General features: G+C 46.2%; 1 protein-coding gene across 3 annotated transcripts in view; it reads left to right on the top strand.

Moving 5' to 3' along the window:
- Positions 1 to 22,852, top strand: part of MYLK (myosin light chain kinase) — a 280,349-nt gene that overhangs the window by 125,308 nt on the left and 132,189 nt on the right. For all 3 annotated transcript variants that reach the window (XM_073231525.1, XM_073231526.1, XM_073231527.1), the window contains exon 3: positions 15,058 to 15,265. In XM_073231525.1, the coding sequence (XP_073087626.1) occupies positions 15,058 to 15,265 (208 nt within the window). The remainder of the gene's footprint in view (positions 1 to 15,057; positions 15,266 to 22,852) is intronic.

Here is a 22,852-nt window from a genome sequence, read left to right on the forward strand (position 1 = left end):
TCTCACCTGATGGCCCCCCTGCGACTGTGCCTGTCTTAGGTTGTTCCTCCCTTGAGGAATCTTACCCGTCTCTGGCTAACCAGTCATCTTCCAGGGCCATACAGGGAAATGTAAAGTTGGTAAGTGAGAGAGAAGCCATATTGTTAGAAAAGGTTAGCTTTTTACTTCTTTGCAGATTTATGCCCTGTGGCTTCTATGCCCAGCACTTGTCTCGAGGTATCTTTACCACCTGGAGGAATTATGATACTTGGTAAATTCGATATGAGGCACGAATTCTATTTAAGGGTTGTAATTAGGAAGGAAGAAGAAAAGCTATAGATGTAGCATATGAAGGAAACATGGGAGGATTGATTATTTCTTTGACATATCTTCTTGTAGAGTACCTTAAGTATGTCTAGGTTTTAAACTACTAACTAATTTGCACACACATATTAACATAATAGGAATACGGTGACATAAACAAAGCAAATCTATAATTACCATCCATCTCCAGTAAAGCCAAGAAAACCATTTAGGCACCCTAGGCATTTGTGAAAATTTATCTATGATATGATGGATATTGTCCAACTGTACTTGAACGTGGTGAGTGTTTTTTAAAAGGACAAATTCAGGAAGATAAATCTACTGTATGACACATCCTATAGACAAAGAGAAATCGAACTATAATTATCTCCTTTGGCAGCAAGAAGATAACAGAGAATTGATTGTATTGGCATTTAGCCCTGACTTTAGGATATTTTTTTTCAGCTTTATAAATAAGTACTACCTACTTAGAGAACTCCCCAGTACCCAGTCTACAGGTACGTTAGAGGACTAGGCCCTCTTGTGGCCAGGGGGCAGGAGCTGTGGCGTGTGCCTGAGCCCTGAGTGGTATTAAGGGTCTGCCTTAAGGAAGGCCTAGGTGAGTCATGCAGGGTCCGTGGGTGACCCTGGGCAGTGAGAGCTGAGAATTCCAGCTCTGCCACGGCCTGCTTTCATGGCTTGCATACCTGCTCTGGTGGCAGGCCCCGCCGGGGGCAGCAAAGCAGTTCAGAGGAAGCTGAGGGCCAAGGCAGCATTGGTTTTTTTCCGCTGCTCCCTGTCCAGCAAAGGAAGGGAAAAAAACACCAACCTTGGAAGTGGGACCTGCCTTTGGATCGGCTGTGAGGCTCTTAAAACAGAAAATGGCTTTGGAATAAACATGGTCTCAGGCTCGTGTCCTGCTTCTCACTGGGGGTGAAGGGCTCTGGGCCCCAGGCATGCCTGTTCCTTCTGGGCTGCAGACTGCCCTAGCTCCCCTTGGCTTCTGGGGCAAGCACCCCCTGACCTGTTCACGCTGGGGTGAAGTGGCTACAGAGGGAAACTGCCGCTAAGCGGCAGGGAGCACTACCAGCATTCCCAGTCGGGGGCTCCCTGAGAAGGTAAGCGGTGGGAGCAGCAGTGAAGCTTTGTAGGCTGATGGAGGCTATCTGTGGGCATCACAGATCCTGCCGGTATCCAGCCTGAAGCTGGCCCTTTCTGACAGCACAGAATGTGAACCTGGTTGTTTCTCAGGAGCCCAGAGCCTCTCCCCTGAGTGCCCCACAGGCATCACCCTTCCCTGTAAGTTGCTCCTCCTGCCGCTTCCTCACGCTCCCCATAGGACGGACACCCACCCATTCTTACCTCTTCCCCACTTCTCAGGCCTGGCAGTGGCTGTAGCCGACTTGCCTAAAGACCTTGCTTAGGGTGACCCTAGTGCCTGCCAACACAGCCCTTCATTTTTAACAGCTGCTCGGGCTGCACCTGGACTTCTCTGCACTGGGTGGTCTGAGTAGTTCCCACACAGACTCAGCCCTGCCCACAGACTCCACCACCCAGATGAGTAACAAGAGCTTTTATCTAACAGTGACACCTATTTAATTTCTTACAGTTTTCCGTGACTAGGAAAGGAGAGCATATGCCCAGGCTTTTTGCAGACTGCCTGTGTACCAAATGGGGAATGGGGGTTAGGGGAGGCATTTGGGCTGCAAGGCTCCCAACACAGGCTTTTGAGCTACTCTTGTAGCAACCTGGAAATGAACTGATTTTGATCCCCCTCCACCAGCCAGAGGTTGGTCAGGCCGCAGCAGCCTCCACTGGCCCACTCACAATGCTGTAGGGAGTGAGGGGTGCTCTAGCCTTCTAGCCAGTGGCTATAGCTGTGGAGCCAGCCTCCTCTGGGATGAACATGCTTGGTGCCAGCCCAGATGGGCCCTGGCCCCCATGGACAGCAGAGAATAACATAGTTGAAAGGGACATTGGCAGGAGCAGGGAAAGGAAAGTTTGAGTTTTGCTTTATTAAATAACTGGGCAGCTTTTCCCTCCATTTTTCCAGATGCTTCTTCAGAAAAGAAATCTCACTGGCTTGGACTGGGAAGTCTCAATCTGCTTTAAATGTGTTTTGAACTAGGGCTCAAACCCCTTTGCATTCTCCTGCCTCCAGCACGCCACCAGCAAACACTCAGAGAAGCACTGTCTGCACAGGTGTGCTCACAGTAGGACCTTATTTGAGGGTCATTGGCATTGGTTTTATCTTCTTCCTGTCCCCTTGGGCCTTGCCCTGAAACTTTTGAACAATAGCTAGTGCAAGAACTTTGTTGTGGAACTAAATGGGCAAGAGCAATAAATCAGGCAGAAGTGGCTGAGGTAACACTGTGCTTTGGTAACACTGGAACGTCTGTGGAGAGTGAATCGAAGAAGTAGAGGGAGCCTCAGTGCCCCCCTCAGGCTGCACTTGCACCACCCATCCCAGCACAGAGTCCCTGAGGGGCCACCAGAAGGTGGCAAAGCCACTGGGAGCCATCTTGTTCCTAGTCAAACTTGAGTGGCTGGTTCTTACAGCCCATCCCTCTCAGTCACCCTGGCCCAGCTCCCTTGAGCTGAGTTCTGTATTGGGAGGTGGCCCAGGGATGGGCTCAGTTCACAGTAGCACCCACAGAGCTCCTCCCCACCTCTGCAGTCCTCCTCACATGCTCTGCTCAATTGCTTACCCTTGCCATCCACCAGACCACGAGGCATCTGGGTGCAGAACCTGCTGTTTTCATCTTATTGCCTGGCCCAGAGAGAAGGCCGGTGTGGCAGTACAGTGGGCAAGGACAGAGTGGGGAGAGAAATAGGCAGAGGCCAAGTCTCATAAGGCCTTTCAATCTACGATAATTGGATGTTATTCTTAGTGCAATGAGAAGCCATTGGAAAACTTCAAAATATAACACATTTTAAAATAAAATTGGTATGATTTATATTTTTTCAACCTTATTTCTTGATTTTCATATTTAAACAAAGCTATTAAGAGCAGGGTAGTATATGGTAAAGGAGTAAACATACAGATAATTGAAACAAAACAGTTAAGAAATAGATCCACATATATATGGTTTATTGATTTTTTTGTTATGTAAGATACACATAGCATAAAGTTGGCAATGTTAACATTTAGGTGTACAGTCCAGTGGCATTAACTACATTCACATTGTGCAACTGTCACCAATATCCATTTCTCAAACTTTTTTCATCTTACAAAACTGAAACTCTGTATTCAATTAAATGCTAACTCCCATTTCCTTCTTCCTCCCAGCCCTGGCCACCACCATTGTGTTTTCTGTCTCCATGCATTTGACTACCCTAGGTACCTCACACAAATGGAACTGCACAATATTTGTCCTTTTGTGACTGGTTTATTTCACTCAACAAGATGTCTTTAAAGTGTATTCATGTTGCAGCGTGTGTCAGATATCCTTCCTTTTTAAGGCTAAATAATAGTCCACTGGTCCATTGAATGCCTATACCACATTTTGTTTATTCAGTCATCTGTTTATCCAGCCCTTTTGGCTGTTATGAACAATGCTGCTGTGAACATAGCTGTATAAGTATCTGTTCAAGTCCCTGGTTTTAATTTTTTTAGGTTTATACCCAGAAGTGGAACTTCTGTATCATATAGTAATTTTATTTTTAATTTTTTGAAGTCATACGGTCTTCTACAACAGCTGTACCATTTTACATTCTCACTATCAGTGCACAGGGATTCCAGTTTCTCCACATCCTTGCCAATGCTTGTTATTTTATCTCTTCTTTGTAATAGCTGTCCTTAAAATGAGCTTTTATAAAACAAAAACGAAAACTCATAAACCTACAAGGACAGGTAGAACGGGAAAGAGGCAACAGCCAATGAAAGATGTCGATAAGCGGATGGACAAGGGAAAGCAAAGAGACGATTGGCTGCCCTGGGTTCAGCTTTCTGGGTTCAGCATTCTGGGTTGTATTAGGACTGTGGTTAGGGGAGAGGGCAACAGGAGAATTTTCTGCTTGTGCCAGAAGAATTCCTGAAAAGGCTGAGAAATTGGAGCCATCAAGGACTTTCAAAGCCTGGGCTGTGGAGTAAAGCTGAACACTGGAGGACTGATTAAAAGTCTAATTAGGAGCCATTAGGCCCAGATGCCCTCCTGTACTCCGGGCCAGGCCACCGCTCCTCCCCCAAACCCTAAAAGACTAAAAGTTCTCTGTGGAGAGACTGAACCTGAGCAGCTCTCCGCTCCTGAACACGGGGTACAGCTCAAGGCAGAGGTGAGGCATGGTCCTTGGAAGGGAAAGGGGCTAAATGCAAGTCAGCACATTGAAATAAGGCCCCTCAGACCTTCCCCACCCAGAGTGCTGAATGCTGGGAGGCAGACTTAATCACTGTGTCCCCACCACCACCAGCACCACAGGGAGCCGGAAGATCCCTCTCTGTGCGAACGAACCATCTCGAGAGAGAAGATCCACACATGTCAATAGTGAGGATTTTTACCCAGTCACTTTACTGGGACGTGCAACAAGTTGGTAAGGCCCCACCTGTGTGCACAGTTTCTTACTTCTTCACTCAAAATACGAGGAATCAGTGAAGGATCATCAGATGGTCAAGGGAAGCCTCTGTTATGAAAGAGACAAAAAGAACCAAAAAGAGGAACCAAGTAGAAATAGAAATTACAGAAAACAGAAAACGTCAAAGAAATTTTATCTCACCTCAGAGAGGAGATGTTGCTTTCATTCGATAAGAAGAGGTTTTTCAAAACAGTTTTGAAAAACCGAAAAAGAAAGGGCTGTTGAAGTTCATGACAGCCAAAATGGTAACTTCAGTGGGCTACTGGGAGGATGAGGAAATCTCCTGGAGGTGGAGGTGGAAATTGAGAAAAGAAAAGAGATGCAGGAGGTCAGTCGTAGGGCTAATAATCTACTCACAGGAGTTCCATAGAGAGAGCATAGAAAAAACACTGGAGAGAGAATTGTCAAAACACAAAAACTCCTCAAAACTGAAAGACAGGTGTGGCCAATAATGAAAGACTTACTATCAAGGAACCAGTGCAATGAAGGGACAAGACAAACCATGATGAAATGTTAGACTCTCAGAGATAAAGAGAAGATTCTAAAAGTTTGAAAGGAAGACATGTGCACACACACACACTTGCCAGGTCTTAGATGAAGGATCAGCATGGTGTTACACACACCATGAAGCAATAACTTCAAAATTCTGGAAAAAAAATTCCATCTAGAATTCCTTTCTTAGGCGAACTGTAAGTTGGGTATGAAGTTAGAATAGTGATATTTTCAGAAACGTTAACCTTCCATGCATTTATTCTTTAGAAACCCCTAGGGGGGATGTGCTCAGCCAAAATGGTGGTGTATATCCAGAAAGTTCCAAGAGACAGTGTAAGAATGTCTCAGGACCACTATGCAAGCGAAGAAAGCAGCCAGTTTAGACTGGAAAAGGATGGCAGAATTTCCACGGAAGAAAAAAATAAAAGCAGCTGATGAATTAATTACCTGATGTGTTTGACGGTGACTGAGAAGAATTTTATAGTTCTCTTAACAAGTTGGGGTTCTTAAAAAATTAAGCAAACCCAAAGCATGGCAAGAAAGTGTAGTATCCAGGAAAAATGAAAAGTTCAAGGAATTTCATTGTCATATACTATTTCAATGAGTATGTGTCATATACTCACTTGGCAATGAGCAAAGTTGAACTATACATGGACATAAACATTGTGGCGTAATTATTGGAGATTAGGGGAAAGGCTTCTGTGGGGGGAGATTTGAACTAAAATCTCACATGCCATACAGAGAAGTTAAAAAATAGTGTCTAAAATTAGAAAGAATAAAGTAGTAGTTGTGTAAGAAATATTGAAGAAAATACCAGAAGCAGCTAAAAGAATTGAAGATGATTTCTCAAGGAAGTGGAATTTAGGGCTGGGAGGGGCAGAGCAGAGGCCTGCTTTTTCGTTGTTGTGACTTACAGCACCAGTTGACATTTTGACCATGTACATTTATTGTCTTGGGGAGAACAAAAACATTTTTAAAAACCATGTTTGTGTTTTTCAGCTTAGACACTGCACGAGGAGCAACTTTTGATTCCTTATCTGACACGATTGTCTATGCAGATCAGGATGCCTTTGGGCAGCTGGGGTCTAGGGAGGACATTCTGCCATAAAGGAGCAAACTCACATGTTGCTCTCTGCCCCTTGAGCCAGGTATTTTTTGACAGCATCACAGAGAGCCATGTTGATGCAGGTGGCACGAAAAGTCCTGCTTCCAGAGCCCCACCAGCTCCCTCCTCCCTCACAGCCTGCCACCTGGAAGACTCCAAGCAGAATACACGCTTTGTGTGGTGACGCGCATGCAGAGCAGGTGTTGGGTCAGAGGGGCAGCTTAGAGAGACCAGAAATCAGAAATCCAGCCATGAGGGCCAAGGCAAGATAGTCATGGGGTGCTAGAACCCTTGGGTCACTTTTGCCCGCCTCTGCTTTTAAACAGATTGCTTCATATTCTCAGAGAGTTCTCATGGGACAGGCCCTTCCCAGTACAGTCTGTGGCCAGTTTGGGCATCTTGTGGCATCTGGGCTCTGCTGTTGGAGGGGTTAAGGGTTGCCAAATGGTCTGTGTGTTGTTTGGGAGCAGCCCTCTGTTTCATCCCTTCTGCCAGTGAAGTATGTCTCTCTCTCTCTCCAGGTCCAACTATGACTGGCTAGAAACTCATTTATTATCCCAGATTTATTTCCTTTCTGACACCCGCACATGGCCTTGACATTCCAGGGCTGCATTAGTCAGTGAGGCAGAAATCAAGGATGGTCTCTGTCTCAAAGGTGCACATGGTGTTACAGGAGTGGAGTGACTGTGCACTCAAAACTGCAGGCAGGGTATTTGCTTTCAGATGTCCTTGTGATGTTACATAAAAATAACGATCACTTTGCAAACGGGGTTTAACTCTTTAAGCAAACATAATGAGCCAGTTCAGCTGGAGCACTTAAAGTGTTAGGTTTTTATCTAATTAAGAGTGTGAAGCCTTGAAGTCTGTAAGAACGTGAGCTGTGTGGGATGAGGCCCAACAAACACAGAAGTTCACAAGTACTGATGTTTCTTAGGGCACAAACAGTTTCACATTGAAAGCTGGGACCTGAGTGGATTACAGGGTACCTCATTATAAGAATTACTGGCTTTGAAGAAGAGAAGGAGGATCTAACCTTTTGGCTTTATTAACATGCTGTCATTCATGTATTATCTCATTTGATCATAAACTCTGTCATGGATGTGGATACTGGTTTCATCCCAATTTACAGCCCACGGTCAGACAGCTGGGGATTGGTACAGATCTGTCTGATTCCAGAGGTCGTCTGCCTTCCTGAATCAGGACGCTCAATTACAAGTGACAGAAACCAACTCCAGCTGGATTAAGCAAAAGAGATGTATTGTCTCATATAACTGAGTGGATCTTGAGTCCACCACGGTTCCAACAGGCAAGGCCTACACCGCTTCTCTTCTTCACCCTGTATGTGACATTTTAGTCTGTAGATGGCTTCCTCTTGGATGGGAGCAAGAGAATGGGGGGGAAAGGATGGCTGTAGATAGCTTCTGGCTTCTATCTTCCCAGTTTGGGATCGCTGTGGAAAGAGATAACTTTGGTCTCCCTTTATTCTAATTTAAAATTGCAGGGAGGAGCTCTGATCGGCTGGCTTGGATCATATGTCTATTTTTGGAGCCCAGGCACTTTGGCCAGGAAGCCGCTGACTGATAGGCACCCCCACCACACTGACATGTGGGAGATAGATGGAGAGGGAGCTATTCCCCCAAAGGGTTGGGGGCAGGGGGATGCAGGTTATATTGGGAAACGTAGGTGGGAGATCCTGAGCAAATCTACAGAACAAGCCACAGCACTCATTTGTTAAACCTCTACAATGCCGCATGCCTCTCATTAATATTTTAATGTTTGAGAGTATATCTCAACTTGGTAGCAGAAATGGGAGAGTGAGCTCCTGGGCCAGCCTCACAGCTGGAGGTGCCATGTCCTTGGAAGCCATCAAGAGAGGGAGTCGAGGCAGAACTCCAGGGCTTTGGGTAGAGAGGCTCCTGGCAAAGCTGTAATCCTGCAGCCATCCCAGAGGAACTGGGAGTTCAAACAGAAGGGCATTTGTTTTTATATGAAAACTACAAATTGGGAAGCGCTAGGAAGGCATCAGTGTGAAAGGTCCTTGACTACACTCAGGATTCTGTTTCTCTGTTGGACTGCTTCCAAGGGTTATAGATGCCGTGTCATCAAAAGGAGTCAAGTCATTGATACACTTGACCTAGATAAAAGGAAATCGATTTTTTTAAGGTAGATTCAGAAGAGCCTGAGGCGTAACCTGCCTCGTGCTCTCAGTGGAAGAAACAAGTTCTCGGACTTGGAGATATAGGGGTGTAAGGCTGTCTCTGTCTTGGGCCTGGAAAGAAAACTTGCTGTAGAAAGTGAAAGAAGCTAATCACAGAGAAAGTCTTTCATCTTCAGTCCCCAAAGACCCCTGTTGCATTTGCTGGGCCGTTTGGGAAAGGTTCTTTACATTCTGATGTTACTGCTCATGGAACCACTTTTGGCCTCTTTCACAACTTGAACCAGGGGCAGGGGGCATCCAGCACTTTAAGACTCTCACTAATTGCTGTTTTTAGCTGGTATGATCTCTGCTGGATTCTGTGGGTTCACTTAAGGCTTTTGACTGTTGGCAATGGGATTATTCAAAGCCTTAATTAAGTGCCTGCCTGTCTGTGAGGCTGTGTGCCAGTTGCTGACACAGACACAGGCCCCTGAGCTTGGTCATGCCATGCCCTGGCTCATCCTTCACTCTTCACCCTCATAATACACCCATGATGTAAGTTTTATAGACATTTTTGGTAATCTAATTTGTCTGGGATATTAATGTTTTAATTCTCCTGCACACCATGTTCCTTTATTATCTGAGTGAGCTTATACTTGGAGATGGGGAGAGGATTCTTTATAGCTAAGTCCTCAGCACCACTGATTTAATTCTTAGTAGCTTTCCGTTTTCTACTCACCAGCCCTGTTCTAGTCATTTATCATAGGAGGATTTATTTATTATAGAAGAAACTGCCTTGAAACCATAAGAAGCTCAGAGTCCTGTGCAACAGGCAGGCAGGCAGTTACAAGCAGTAGACATCATGTTGCAGGATCAGCTTTGTCCAGCTGGTTTCCTTAGGGTCCCATCCTCCAGGCTTAGCCTTACCCAGCATCGATTCAATTACTCAAAATATCCAGATACTTATTGACTCCATGAGTTCCTTGTTTCCAGCCTGAGGATTTCTCAGCTCACAGCTCATGGCTTCTTTGTGTACCTTCCCAACTCTCCAGGGTCTTGCTGGGCTTTCCAATTTTCACCCTGGCCTCAGTGCAGTCCTGGCTTCTCTCCTTTTGCTCTCCCTTTATCTCGGCAGATAAAGGGATATCTCCTTTATCTCCCTTTATCTCCCTTTAACACGGGCAGAGCCTCAGTTGCGTCCCCTGCCCAGACCTGGCTGGTAAGTTGGCCACTGCAGCTGTGTGGGCCCGCAGCTCACATACACACACAGGCCTGCCCAGGAACTCAAGGCTGGCAGGAGGGCATCAAAAACAGCAAAATCACCCCCTTTCTAAGAAGGCAGATGTGTTGCTCGAAGTCCTGCTGGGGTTGTGGAGATAGAGAGCCTGCCGTGGCTCTGGGTTCAGGCTGTGGTAGCCTGTCCTGGGCACCTTGGAATTGACTGAAAGCCCATCTTCACACATGTCAGAGAAAAGTCTAGAGACTTGATCCCTTAAGAATGTTTCACTTTCAGTCATTAAATAAATCTCAAGATAGCACCAGGTTCTGAAAAAGTGTCTCTCCAGATGACAGGTGGGTGTAATGCAACAGCTGAGCAGCCGGGCACCTGCAGCCCAACTTTCTTCTCATCATCCAGCACATGCAGAATGAGCCCCCATTCCCTTTAAAGGCCTTTTGAGGACATAAAGGCTTCTGAGAACATTTAATGGAGCTGGAACACAGTTTCACTATTTTAAATTATTATAGGGGTTATGGTTACTATATCTTTATTTTTATGACAAGTTGTTGGTTATGCCTTTTATTTATTTGATTCTGGGCTCTTGCTTAAGAACACAACCTCCAGTTAAATGTGGTTAGTGTGGTAAAAATATGATTCTCCTTAGAATGACCCTCTGTGGGCTGTTCATTATAGTGAAAAGTCAGGTCCGCCTGCTCACGTTGGTGAGCATTTCTCCTGTGGTCACTTGGATTTCCCATAAGGAGGATTAGAGGCTTTGAAGGCTGTGGGCTGGACCCAGAGGAGGCTGGAGGGGGAGGACTTCTGAGGACTTCCTCAGAAGCAAAGTGGGTCACTCTTTAGAACCAACTGCTTCAGAGATGGAAGGGAGCTTAGATATTAGGAGCTGTTTCCTTTTCAATGAAAGAAGGAATTACAACCTGAAGGGGTTAGGTAGCCAAGCCAGACCCCAGACTCTGGCCGGGCCTGCATGCTCTCTTCTCTGTGTCATGCAGATTCTACTAGGGCTGTCTTAGGTGCATGCATGACACCTTAAGATAGACATCTATCTATCTTAGACTACTTGGGGCTGCTGGAGCAGAAATGCCATACACTGGATGACTTAAACAACAGAAATTTACTTTGCACAGTCCTATGGGCTGGCAAGTTCAAAATCAAAGCACCAGCAAATTCAGTGTCTAGTGAGAGCCTGCTTGCTGGTTCATAGATGGCTCTCTCACTGTGTCCTCACATGGTGGAAGAGGTAAGGTTGCTTGCTCGGGTCCCTTTTATAAGAGCACTAATACCATTCATGAAGGCGCCACCTCATGACCTAATCACCACCCCGCCCGAGGCCCTATGCTAATAGCATCACACTGGGAATTAGTTTTCAACGTAAGAATTTTGGAGGGATACAAGCCTAGTCTGTAGCACTGTCCTGTTACTCCAAGGGGACCGTCCAAGATTTGCTTATGGCATGACCGTATCTCTTCTGAACCCTTTCGCTCTTTTCCAAAGTTGGGAGCAGATACTGCTTTAATCTAGAAGGGATTTATGGTCTGTCAGAGAGTAGAAACATATCAATGCTTTGTCCCACTGAAAACACAACTTTCCAACGGGGCACAGAGAGACAGCCACTCAGCTTGGAGACCAAGACCATGGTCCTGGTTCCCGATGTCCACTTACCTGCCACGTGAGGTCCCTGGCAGGTCAGCCCCTTCTGCAGGCCTCTTTCCTCTACTCTACTGGCTCAAGGACATGATTGGCTTTGGTTGCTGACACAGGTGCATTGGTGCCCTACCTGGACCTCCCATCACCAGGCCTATACACCCATTCCCAGCCGATGTGTCTTGGCTAAGGATTTGCAGGCGGGGGTTCCTGAATCCTATTGCAGGTTCTGCTTCTGGGGAACACAACTCAAGACATTCCTCTTACAGGGCTATAAGAATTCAATAAGATTCTGTAAGAGGAGGCCCTCTGAAAACTCAAGTATCAGTGGGTTTTTAGTGTGTTCTTGGACCAAGCTATAAAAATCCCAGCTGTTGCTTCTTGGCTGAAGGCCTGTGATAAAAGCAGGTAAGGCGCCCAGGGAGGGCAGGGCTGTTGTCATGCTTCCCAAGGATGTGAACCCAGGCTTCTCTTCCTTCCCTTTCTTCCCTGCCCAAGAGCCCAGGATAATAGGTCAGCAGTAAAAATGGGTTTACTTGAAGTTGCATAATTTTTAGGTAATCTAGGTAACAGTTGAACACATTTTTCCCGTATTGGGAAGATGAGGATTGGAGCTGCAAATCTTTCTGACCTTGGAACTGAGTGAGGTCACAGAAATTCCTGCCTTTGCTTCAAATGCAAGGTGCTACAGAAGGCCCATTGCAAACTGCAGAAATGCAGCTTTCTAAGAGTTGCTGCTTCCAGCACATTTAAAAACCCCTCGATATTTATTTTAAAAGTACATTTCAGAGGTAGATTTGGTGTGCGTGTGTATACGTGTGTGTGTGTGTGTGTGTGTGTGTGTGTGAAAGGGAAAGAGGGAGCCTGTCCCTGAGCTGTGGAACATTTGCAGTGTCCCCAGTTAATCATTGATGCCTCTGGGCCTGATGGGCACCAGAGTTGGCTCTGCCGCAGGGCCAGAAGACAGCTAATGGAATGCTAGCAACGCAGTTAATGATTTATCTCCACCCGGTTACACTGCTCTGCACTCCCTTCCTCTGAAGCTCGCAGAAGGCTGTGTAATCACCTTCTGGAGGTTAGGCTGGCCTTGTCTGACAGTGGAGAAGGTAATGATGATTTGCAAGTTCACTGTCTGACCAGACTCCCAAGGGACTTCCTTCTGTAGGAGCTTCTTATTTGTTTTCTGAAAATAAGCTTTAACAGAGTAATTGTCTGGTGTTCCTTGGCAAGAACCTTTGTGCCAAGATAGTGCCATAAGATGACATGATTTTATATGGGCACATGACATTTATCACCTTCAAAAATGCATGATGTTTGTGTGTATAGTGCTTTTACTTCCATTACTGGATAGAAATACCAGAGGGCCTCAACAAGTTAATGCATGTTTGTGTTGTGTGTTCTTCATACAGACACACCGATATAAAATGAACACACATTTTCATTAATTTTTCTTTCTACTTTATAATGGACAGGTCTTTGCAGAAATATCAGAAAGTAATAGTTAAGTCAAAGGGGAAGAGGAGGGACCCACAGACAACTGTTAACACTTTGTCTCATAACAGCGGTGAGGCCTTATCTGCCCACATGAATGTGGTCCCCTTCAGCACCGTCAACCCAGGATAGGATACGTATGCTTTGGCGAGGCTGCAATGCCTTTAGATGTTATTTGCTTCTGGAGGAGGTGATTTCAGAATCTAAACATCCCTCCCAAGTTCTCCAGCTCTGTCATGAGTATAATTTAGATTTTGATAGGAAAGAGATTTTTTTGTTTATTTCCAGAAATTGTAAATAAGATGGGGAGTATTGAGTTGGAGTTTTGTTTCATTGTTCTTTTTCACTTAGGCCTGACTACAAATTAGTGAGGATGGACAGGCAGGCCTGTGAGGTTCAAAAACTGGCAGGGGTGACATGGGAAAACCGAAGGGGATTGTTCGCCTTGGGGGTTTTCCCTGTGATTGCAGGCTTCCTTCCCTGGGAAGCCATCTGCATCCTGGCTACTGAGAAACAGGTCCAAGGGTGAGGGAGAGGCTGGGCACCTGGGAAGGGAAGTGGGCACAGTACAGAGACAGTGGCTGCTGCTTTGAGCACACCTCGGTCTCCCCCCAGCACACCTGGGGGCTCTCTGTGTCGGGGCCCAGATGTGCGCACACGTACTGCCTCTCCTCTTGTTTTCTCCCCTGGGCTTACTGGCGTCCTCTCTGACCTTGCTGGGGGTGTGAGGAGGATTACTGCTGTAGGTCATGGGAAGCTCTCTTTCTAAATGCAGCTTCCTTTGGGGTCATCCCCTGAATTTTGGTGTTGCTGCATCCAAATCCTTCCTCTCTTGCCTGCAGTAAATATGTGGCTAAAAGCTGTTGGCCACCACCATTCTGTAACGCAAATAACTTCTTTCTTTGGAGACTTATGTGATATCTTCTGTGCATTTTCCAGTGCTAAAATCCCCCAGTTCTGGTTCCCAGGCTGTATAAGCCAGTCTGAGCCCTACTCCTCCTGAGACAGGTCCATACAAAGGGCCTGTTGTGTTTCAGGGGTGTTGGGGCCCTTGGGGAACTTACTTTCTCTGAAACTCAAGGTGATTTCTTTTCTTGGAATTTCTCTCTGTATTTTTTCCTCTTTGGGGAAATGTCTTTTCTGTGAACAAGTTGTTATCAGGCTCAGATGAATCAGGTACTTTGAAAAGTGTTTAACACTTAGCACTCCCCAGACGTTAGCTGCTAACTACTCCTAGAGAAAGAGCAATCTAGAGCCATACAGCGCAAGAAAACATATATTCAAGGGAGGTACGTACATGTAACAATTTTGGTAACCATTTTAAAAAAAAGAAACAGGGAAAATTAATTTTAACCATGCATTTAACCCACCACGTCAAAAATACTATCATTTCCACATGCAATCAATATTTTTAAAGCATCAGATAATTTTACATTATTTTTTTGTACTTAGTCTTCAAAATCCTGTACATAATTTACAGTGTGCAATTCCATGTGGACCAGCCACATGTCAAGCGCTACATTGTCAGATACGGCCAATGGCTGCCATACCAGCAACTCAGGTCCAGAGCTCCAGGGGAGTCCTAGGGGGACCAGCAGCCTCAGCAGCATCTGAGAGACTTTCTGAATTGCGCAGTCTCAGGCCCCACCCACACACATAGAGGCAGAATCTGCGTTTTAACAGGTGATTGATTTGCATATTAGAAAGGGAAGCGCTGGTCTAGAGTCCTGTGCTCAGTCTCCACCCCCTGGAATGCTGACTGAACTGGTCCAAAGTAGAAGCTGGGCACTGGTATTTTTTTAAAGCTCCCTCTGGATTCTTATATGCAACCAGGCTTGAGTCACCTGTATGGTGGGCTCTGGAGCCAGGATGCCTGACTCTGCCACTTTCTCCCTTCAAGAACTTGGGAAATCTACTAAAGCTCCCTGCACCTCAATTTTCTCATTTCTCCAAAACAGGAACGAACATACTATCTGCCTCAAGGGATGGCTCGAGGATTACATGAGTCACACATGTAAAGCACCAGAACACCACAGGGCACAGAGAGAGTACTCACTGAATACAAGCTCTCACCCTTTCTTCTTCTCCTTGAAGGTCCGGGGTTACCCTGAGCCCCAGGTGACATGGCACAGAAGTGGGCAGCCCATCACTGGTGGGGGCCGCTTCCTGCTGGACGGTGGGATCCGGGGGACTTTCAGCCTCGTGATTCGTGCTGTCCGTGAGGAGGACAGTGGAAAGTACACCTGTGAAGCCAGCAATGGTAGTGGTGCCCGCCAGGTGACCGTGGAGTTGACCATAGAAGGTGAGTCCCAGGAGGTGAGATCCCAGGTGGGAGATGCAAGGCCTGCAGTTCCTGCTTCCACCTTCTCTTGGGAGAGGAACCCACAAAAGAAAGCACACCCATCCTGAACTATTTGCATCTTAGGGGGCAATGTGGTCCCTGCGAACAGGGGAGGCATCCCAGGAGAACTTTGTCAAATTACATGTCACCTCACTTTCCTGCTCCAGCCTTCCCGTGGCGTCCCCTCACCCTGAGACTAAGACCAGACCCCTTACAAAGCCCTGTCCCCTGTCTGGTCTGGCCCCTGCCTGTTCCCCTGACCCACCTCCTACCACTCCTTGCCCTGCTCACTCCACCAAGTCAAGCTGGCCTCTCTGCTCTTCCTTGAGCAAGCCTCAGGGCCTTCACCCTGCTGCTCCCTCTCTAAAGGAAGAGCTCCTTCCACAGCCCTTTGCCTCACTCAGCCCTGAAGTTCCTTCAGGCCGCTGTTCATGTGTCCCCTCCTTAGAGAACCCCTCCGGGCCACCCCATCCCCAGGACTCTCCGTGGTCACTCCACCTGAAGTTTTTCTTCTGGGATTCATCATTGCCTTATGCGTTGTTATATCTTCCATTCCCCTAAATGGAAGCTCTAGGAGGAGGGAAACTATCTTGTTTACTGCTAGCATCTAGAAAACTTCCCGGCAGATGATAGATGCTGAAATATTTGGAGAATGAATAAACAATGTTTATTACCATCATTATAAAGTAGCACATCATGCCCATGATAAAAAGTTCTGTGGAACTCAGAAAAATATGTAGGAAATAAACACACCATTGTGATAACAACTATTAGCTATTTTGTTGGTTTTTTTCCCCTTTGTACTTAAAAAAATTCTATTCACTTTAAAACTTCCAGGAAAAACCTTAACAGTAAATAACACTGTTTCTTTTCTGCTAGTATGTCCTCGCATGCTGAAGCTGCTGCACTTGTGAATACCTGTGCAATTGAGGCCATCAGCTGCTGCTTCAAGGCCTGACATCTGAAAAGACACGGGGCTTAGTTAGACCCTCAGAAGTATGACCAGGTTTCCTTGTCCTTTCAGATCTTTCTAAAGCCTTATAAACCAGAGAGTCAGACTCACTTTCTCTTCTTTCAGGAGATAGTCCTCCCTACCATGTTTTTAGGGGACACTTTATATAAGGATTAAGGTAGCCAGGAAGGCTCCAGAATGGGGTGAGGTACACCTGGGCCAATGTTTTCCCTATTTCCCTACATTAGGGAGGACAGACAGGCTCTTTCACAGAACAGAATGTGCGTAGTTTGGATGCTTTCCCTGAATTCTTTAACTGAGTGACTCGTTCCTTTTAATGACCTTCGAGTGCCTTTGGGCTGGGACATTCCAGATGGGAAGTGGCCCCGGTCAGAGTCCCTGAGTGGCCCTCGTCTCGGCCAGTTCCAATTCTCTGCTTTCCCCTACATTGTGCACTTTTCAATGCCCATGCTTTGAGTAAGGCCCACAAATAAAAATCATTTTATATCCCCTTGTATTAGTCAGCTCAGGCTGCCATAACAAAAATCCTCAGACTTCTTGGTTTAAATAATAGGAATTTATTTTCTCACAATTTTGGGGCTGGAAATTCAAGATCCAGGCCCAGAAGGGTCTGGTTTCTGGTGAAGGCTCTGTTCCTGGCTTGCAGATAGCTGCCTTTCTGCTGTGTCCTCCCGTGGAGGAAAGAGCTGCCTCTAGGGTCTCTCTTCTTGTGAGGCACTAGCCCTACTGGATTCGGGTCCCAGCCTTATGACCTCACTGAACCTTATCACCTCCTCACAGGCCCTGTGTCCAAATAGTCACACTCAATGTTAGAGCTTCAACATGGAATTCCGGTGGGGACACAAATAGTCTGTAATGCCTCTTTTCTGATTTTTTGTTTGGACCTGGGAATACAGGGAAATACAAGTCAGAGGCCTAAGGTTCTGGTCCCAGCTTTTGCTGATCAGATATGTGACCTTAAGGCTCCTGCCCTCTGTTTCTGCAGAATAAAGGTTTTGAATTCAGTAGTGTCTACAACTAGGATAGCCCTTCTTTTCTATGATCCCTTTTAAATGAGTGAAGTAGGTTAGGAGTATAGGAGAGTTAAATAAAACTCAGGTAAAATTAAACTTCTTTTCAATTTCCATTGTTGAGAAAATGAGATCTGATGCCTCAAGTAAGTAGAAAAATTTTGATAGGTTGTGGTACTTGGGACAGGAAGGAGAAAATAATGAGGAAGGGCTGAGGCCTGCTCTTTAGTTTTAATTTGAGGAGACTCAGGCCCAGACCGTTTAAGAGGTTCCGTGCCTTCTAGCACTAGGAAATGGAGAATGACCTAAAGGCTGCTGCGTCTTTAAACGTAAATAGCCCTGGATATACTCTGCTTCTGCGCCAAAGGCCAGTTTCAGCCAATGTGTGGTTTGGGATCACCCCACAGACCTCGGGCCTAGAAGGATCCACACTGGTCCTTCTGCCATGATAAACTGTTGACTCTACCAGACTAACCCAGACTCTTAGAAGAGAATCTAGCAGCAAACCTGCCTTCTTGTCAATTCTCTGCACTATGCTTCTTACTTAGGCTTCTTACTCGCAAAGAACAGAGGTCCTGGAATTAAGAGTATAATTCATATGTGGAGCCTTTTGACCCCCTAGTGGTCAAGTTTAGAAGGCAGTATTGTCAAACGGTCTTGGATGTTAGCTCCACTGATTTCTAACTTTGGGGAAGTTAATCTTTCGGAGCTTTATTTCCTTTCCTGTAAACTAGAGCTAATGGCTGCCCCTCGGGGTTGCAAAAGGATCAGTGCAGCACTGGCAAAAAGCAGGCATCCAGTCAATGGTAGCCTTGTAATATTTGAACCTGGTATTAATGTCCTGAGAACTACTTCCAGAGGGAAATCCCTTCAGGAAAGTAGAGGAGAAAGTGTCCTCATCTGATTTCCAATTTGGTAACTGGGGCCAAGAAACATGCAGTATTCTCCATGGTTCTCCTTACCAGGACCATTCATGATACTCTGCAGTGGGATGCAGCCCTGGTCTGACCCTGGGAAGGCCCTCTGCAGCCAGTCCTGACAGCTACTTGCCTCCAGAGGGTTGCTCACAGGCTTTGTGCAGAGCAGGGAAGAGACTTGGCACCCCCTCTCAGGAGCGTCCCCCCTAATGGAGTGGCCACATGCCTGTTCTCTACACAGCACTGTCCATAGAAATATAATGTGAGCCACATATGTAATCTTAAGCCTTCTAGTAGCCACATTAAAAAAGGAGAGAAATCAATTTTAATAAAATATTTTACTAAACCCAATATATCCAAGATACTATAATTTTAATATATAATCAGCATAAAAATGATTAATGAGATATTTTACATTCCTCAGCATTGGGAGTCTATTTTACACTTAGAGCACATCTCAGTTCAGACTGGCCATATTTCAAGAGCTCAGTAACCACATGTGGCTAATGCCTTCCATATTGGACAGCACAGCTCTAGGTGTTCCTATTGGAGTAAGGATAAACAAAGCTAATGCAGAGAAAAACGAAGAGAAACCCACATGTATGAACAAGGTGGTGAGGAGTCCTGGGCAGTCATATCCACAGTGAGGCTAGGGCATGTGGTGGCGGGAGGGGAGGTACTGAAATAATAAATGTGCCCCAGACCTGGTGGTCTGAGTTTGAGAGGGCTCTTTGTGTTTCAGGAAACAGAGAGTCACTTAAGTCACTTCAAGTAATAGAGCGTTGATTTTAAGGATGTGCACTCAGGAGCCCAGGGAAAGCCAAGCCTGGTGGGCGCAGAGGAGATCCAGGCCGCAGGATGGCCCAGACTCATTGTTTAGTGCAAACGCAGGGGCACACGAATCACCTGGGAAATCTTGTTCAGTGCAAACTGATTGAACAGGTTTAGAGTGGGACCCGAGTGTCTGCAGTTCTAACCAGCCCCCAGATGATGCCTGTGCTGTGGGCCCAAATATCACACTTTGAGTAGCAAGGAAGGATTCAGTTGCAGCTGTGAAATGTTTAGCCTTGGACCGTGAGTCTCAAGTTGAGCATCAGAACCGCCAAGAGGGCTTCTGGAACCCCAGACTGCTGGGCCCTGCCCCAGGGTTTCTGACTTAAGCAGGTTGGGATGGGCTCGAGAATCTTCATTTCTAACAAGTCCTAGTGTTGCTGCTACTGCTGTGTCCTGGGACCTGTACTTTAAGAACTGGTGGGCTAGTGCTTATACCTAGTGTTAGGGTTCTCCAGGAAACAGAACAATAGATAGTGAGTATATATACATGTATGTATATATGTATAGAAAGAGATTCATTACAAGGATTTGGCTTCCATCATCATGGCTTCCATCATGTCCCAAGGTCTGCAGTCTGGAGCTGGAGACCCAGGGGAGCCAATGGTGTAGTTTCAGTCCAAATCCAAAGGCCTGAGAACAGGAGAACCGACATAGATTAGACCGAAGGCTGGCAGGCTCAGGACCCAGAAAGAGTTGATGTTTTTTGAGTCAAAGGCAAGGAAAAAAACCATATCCCTGCTCAAAAGCAGTTGGGCAGGAGGAATTCTCCCTTATTTGGGTGAGGGTAGGCCTTTTGGTTTTATTCAGGCCTTTAACTGATTGGGTGAGGCCCACATCACAGAAGGCAAACTGAAGGCAAACCACTTTATTCAATCTGCCTATTTGAAGTTATGCTCATCCAAAAACATTCCGACAGAATCACCCAGAACAATGTCTGACCAGGTATCTCGGCACCTTGTAGCCCAAACTGACATATAGAATTAACCGTCACACCTACTAACTAGTTGATTATAATGTTCCTGAACTAATTCATGGAATCTGATAAGCACATCTCTCCTTTATGACCCACCTACTAAGAATATATCAACTAAGCAACACAGAGATGCCGCTGAAGTTGGCAGTGGGTACATGATACAGGCTGGAAAGGCAGGTGGGAGCATGTGCACACAAGTTGTGAGAAAGCAGCAACAAAGCCAAGAAAAAGTGTGTAGAGAGGCAGGTGTAGCAAACTTGCATTCAGCCCTTACTCTGTTGCTGGCAAGATTGGGATTGGTCATCCTGAGGACAGGTGCCGCCATCCCGTCCACTGTACAGTGGTACAGGGTGGGGCAGTGAGCATAAAACATGGCTGCCAGGTGGTTGTTCCTTTTGCAGGCCCACAGCTACAGCAGGCGTCATTAGGGGGACCCTTTATCCTAGTTTATATCTGCTCTGCCAATGTAATTACAAATAGAGCCTCCTTTGACTTTTAAGAGAGTCCCATGTGGGATAATACATGGATTAGGATTGTTACCTATCCATGATTGACAGGTCTGGGGCACTGGGCAGTGAGTAAAGCTTTAAAGGAGATGATAATAAATAAAGGATTGTTCTAGGGGAAGAGGAGTAGCAAGAGCAGTAGCTTCAAGGAAAGTGGACAAAGTTTATTTTCATCTTTGAAAAATAAATTCCAAGCCACTAACCAACTGCTTAAGAATCAACGAACATTTTTTCATAAATAACTTCAAAAATAATGAATATATCTTCACTGGGGAATAGATTTGGCCAGGGGCTCCCTCCTTTTGGGGAGTTTTCTTTGAAATAAATAAATAAATAGGAGGGACAGAAGCCTAGTTTCCCTCTCCTTTCTGGATCCTTCCTTGGCCATCAGTCTTTTTGTTCTCTCTTAGGTATTCTACCCTTTATGCAAATTCCTCCTCCACCCCAATTCTTTCACCAGTTTCCTGCCCTGTAGGTAATGGGATCTGAGGCTGCCCACCTTTTTCCTCTGCCAAAAAACAAAGCCATGTCCCCTCATCCTAGAATGTCTCCCATTAGCAAAAGTGACTCCCTCTGTGCGTTGCTGTTTCACTGCCCCCTTCCACGCTGCAGGCCGGAGATGGAGTGGAGCAACTCAGACGGGGTCCCTGCCCTCTTGGAGTTTGCTTCCTACTGGGAAAGAGAGTCTATAAACAAGTAACAAATAGAACTTCTGTAGTAGAATTGAGCGCTCCCTGACCATATGTGAGAGAGGGGGTCAGGCAGCAGGCCACCTGGAACGTGGCAGCAGAAGGAAGAGTGGCCCCATGTCATGGGATTTAAGGGAGAAGAATGGCTCCAGGAACTGAAAGTCACCTGGAGGGCGAGGGAACTGGGACATTTGTCCACTTCTCTGTCCTTACATGAGGGCTTTTTTCTGAGATGTTAACTTCCCATCACTCTGGCTTGTCATGCTGTGATCCTGAAGCCAAAAATAAGCCCCAAATAAAGAGTTGTGGGGTTTTTTTTGGTAAACGTAGTTTAGAATGAGCAACAGTGAGGAAGTTGGAGGGCCGGAGCAGAATGAGTTAAGGGGGAGTGGGGATATGTCTGGAGAGACAGGCAAGAAGGGACCATGTGTGGCCATTAGACCCTGGTGACAGGAAGCCATTGAAGGGTATCGAGGAAGAAAATGACATGGTTTGATTTAGGCAGAGAATCTCACTGAAGTAGATGATCTCCCATCTCTAAGCATCGATTTCCAAAAAATTGACTCTGAGAAACTAAAAAGCATTTCCCAGGTCCCAACCAGAGGGATCAGTGTGCTGGATCTTTTAACGGCACCTTGGCCCATGAAATGATAGACAGTAGCCCACCTCTGCCCCTCAGCTCCACTTGTCTTGTTTGGCCACACTGCTGGCCCAGTGGGTCTCTCCTCTGTCCTTTAGTCACCACTGTCCACAGCAAGGCCTGGGCTCATGCCATCTGCCAGGCTTTCCTCTTCCAGAAGGCTGGCCTCCTGCCTGTCTCTCCCCCAAGCACACTTCCCCCCTGCCCCCAGCTGCCCCGCAGTATCCTGCTCTGGACACCCCCATGAAGCCACTGTCCTGCACGCCAAGGCTCCCCGTCAGTGTGAGGGAGAGAGGGTCGAGCAGCAGGCTGCCTGGAGCGTGGCAGCAGAAGGGAGAGTGGCCCCCTGTCATGGGGTTCAAGGGCGGAGAGTGGCCCTACTGGCCGTTAGTCCGGCTGTTCTGGTGTGCCCCCCCCACCCCAGCACTCTTGGGTGATTCCAAATTCACAGATGCTCCCAGGCCATCTTTGTTGCCACTCCCGCCTTTCAGGGACAGATTTCTCAGATCCCTTGTGTTTTCACATTGGATTGGATTAATGACATTAAGTATTTTGAGCCCATGTCTGTTTATATTGGCTGAGTTTTAAATAATTGTATTCCTCAAGAATGACTGTCATGATTCTCCTTTTGTTTTTATGTTCTCATTTCTTTTGTACCATCTTCTTTTATATAAATTTCCTACCTTCTTAAAGAACTGTGATTATATTTCCCATTGATATTCTATATAAACTCATTTCAATCTATAACACTCCCTGATGACCCTTCCTTTTTTAAGGGCATCTGCTCTATTTTTTTAAATCCATTCAGGATCTTAACATGCTCTGAGTTTTTGTCTTTTTCTGTCTCATCAAAGTTAACAATATAAACGTGGTAGAATTGACAATTATTCTTTTTGCCCCACTTGTCTCTTTGCTGGGAGATGGTTGTGTGTCAAGACGGCCCTGGCAAAAGCCTCCCTTATTTGCTGCACGGAAGAGTTAGATGGCACGTTACTTGGTTGCAGTC

The sequence above is a fragment of the Manis javanica genome, chromosome 3, assembly GCF_040802235.1.
Source record: "Manis javanica isolate MJ-LG chromosome 3, MJ_LKY, whole genome shotgun sequence".
NCBI lineage: Eukaryota > Metazoa > Chordata > Mammalia > Pholidota > Manidae > Manis > Manis javanica.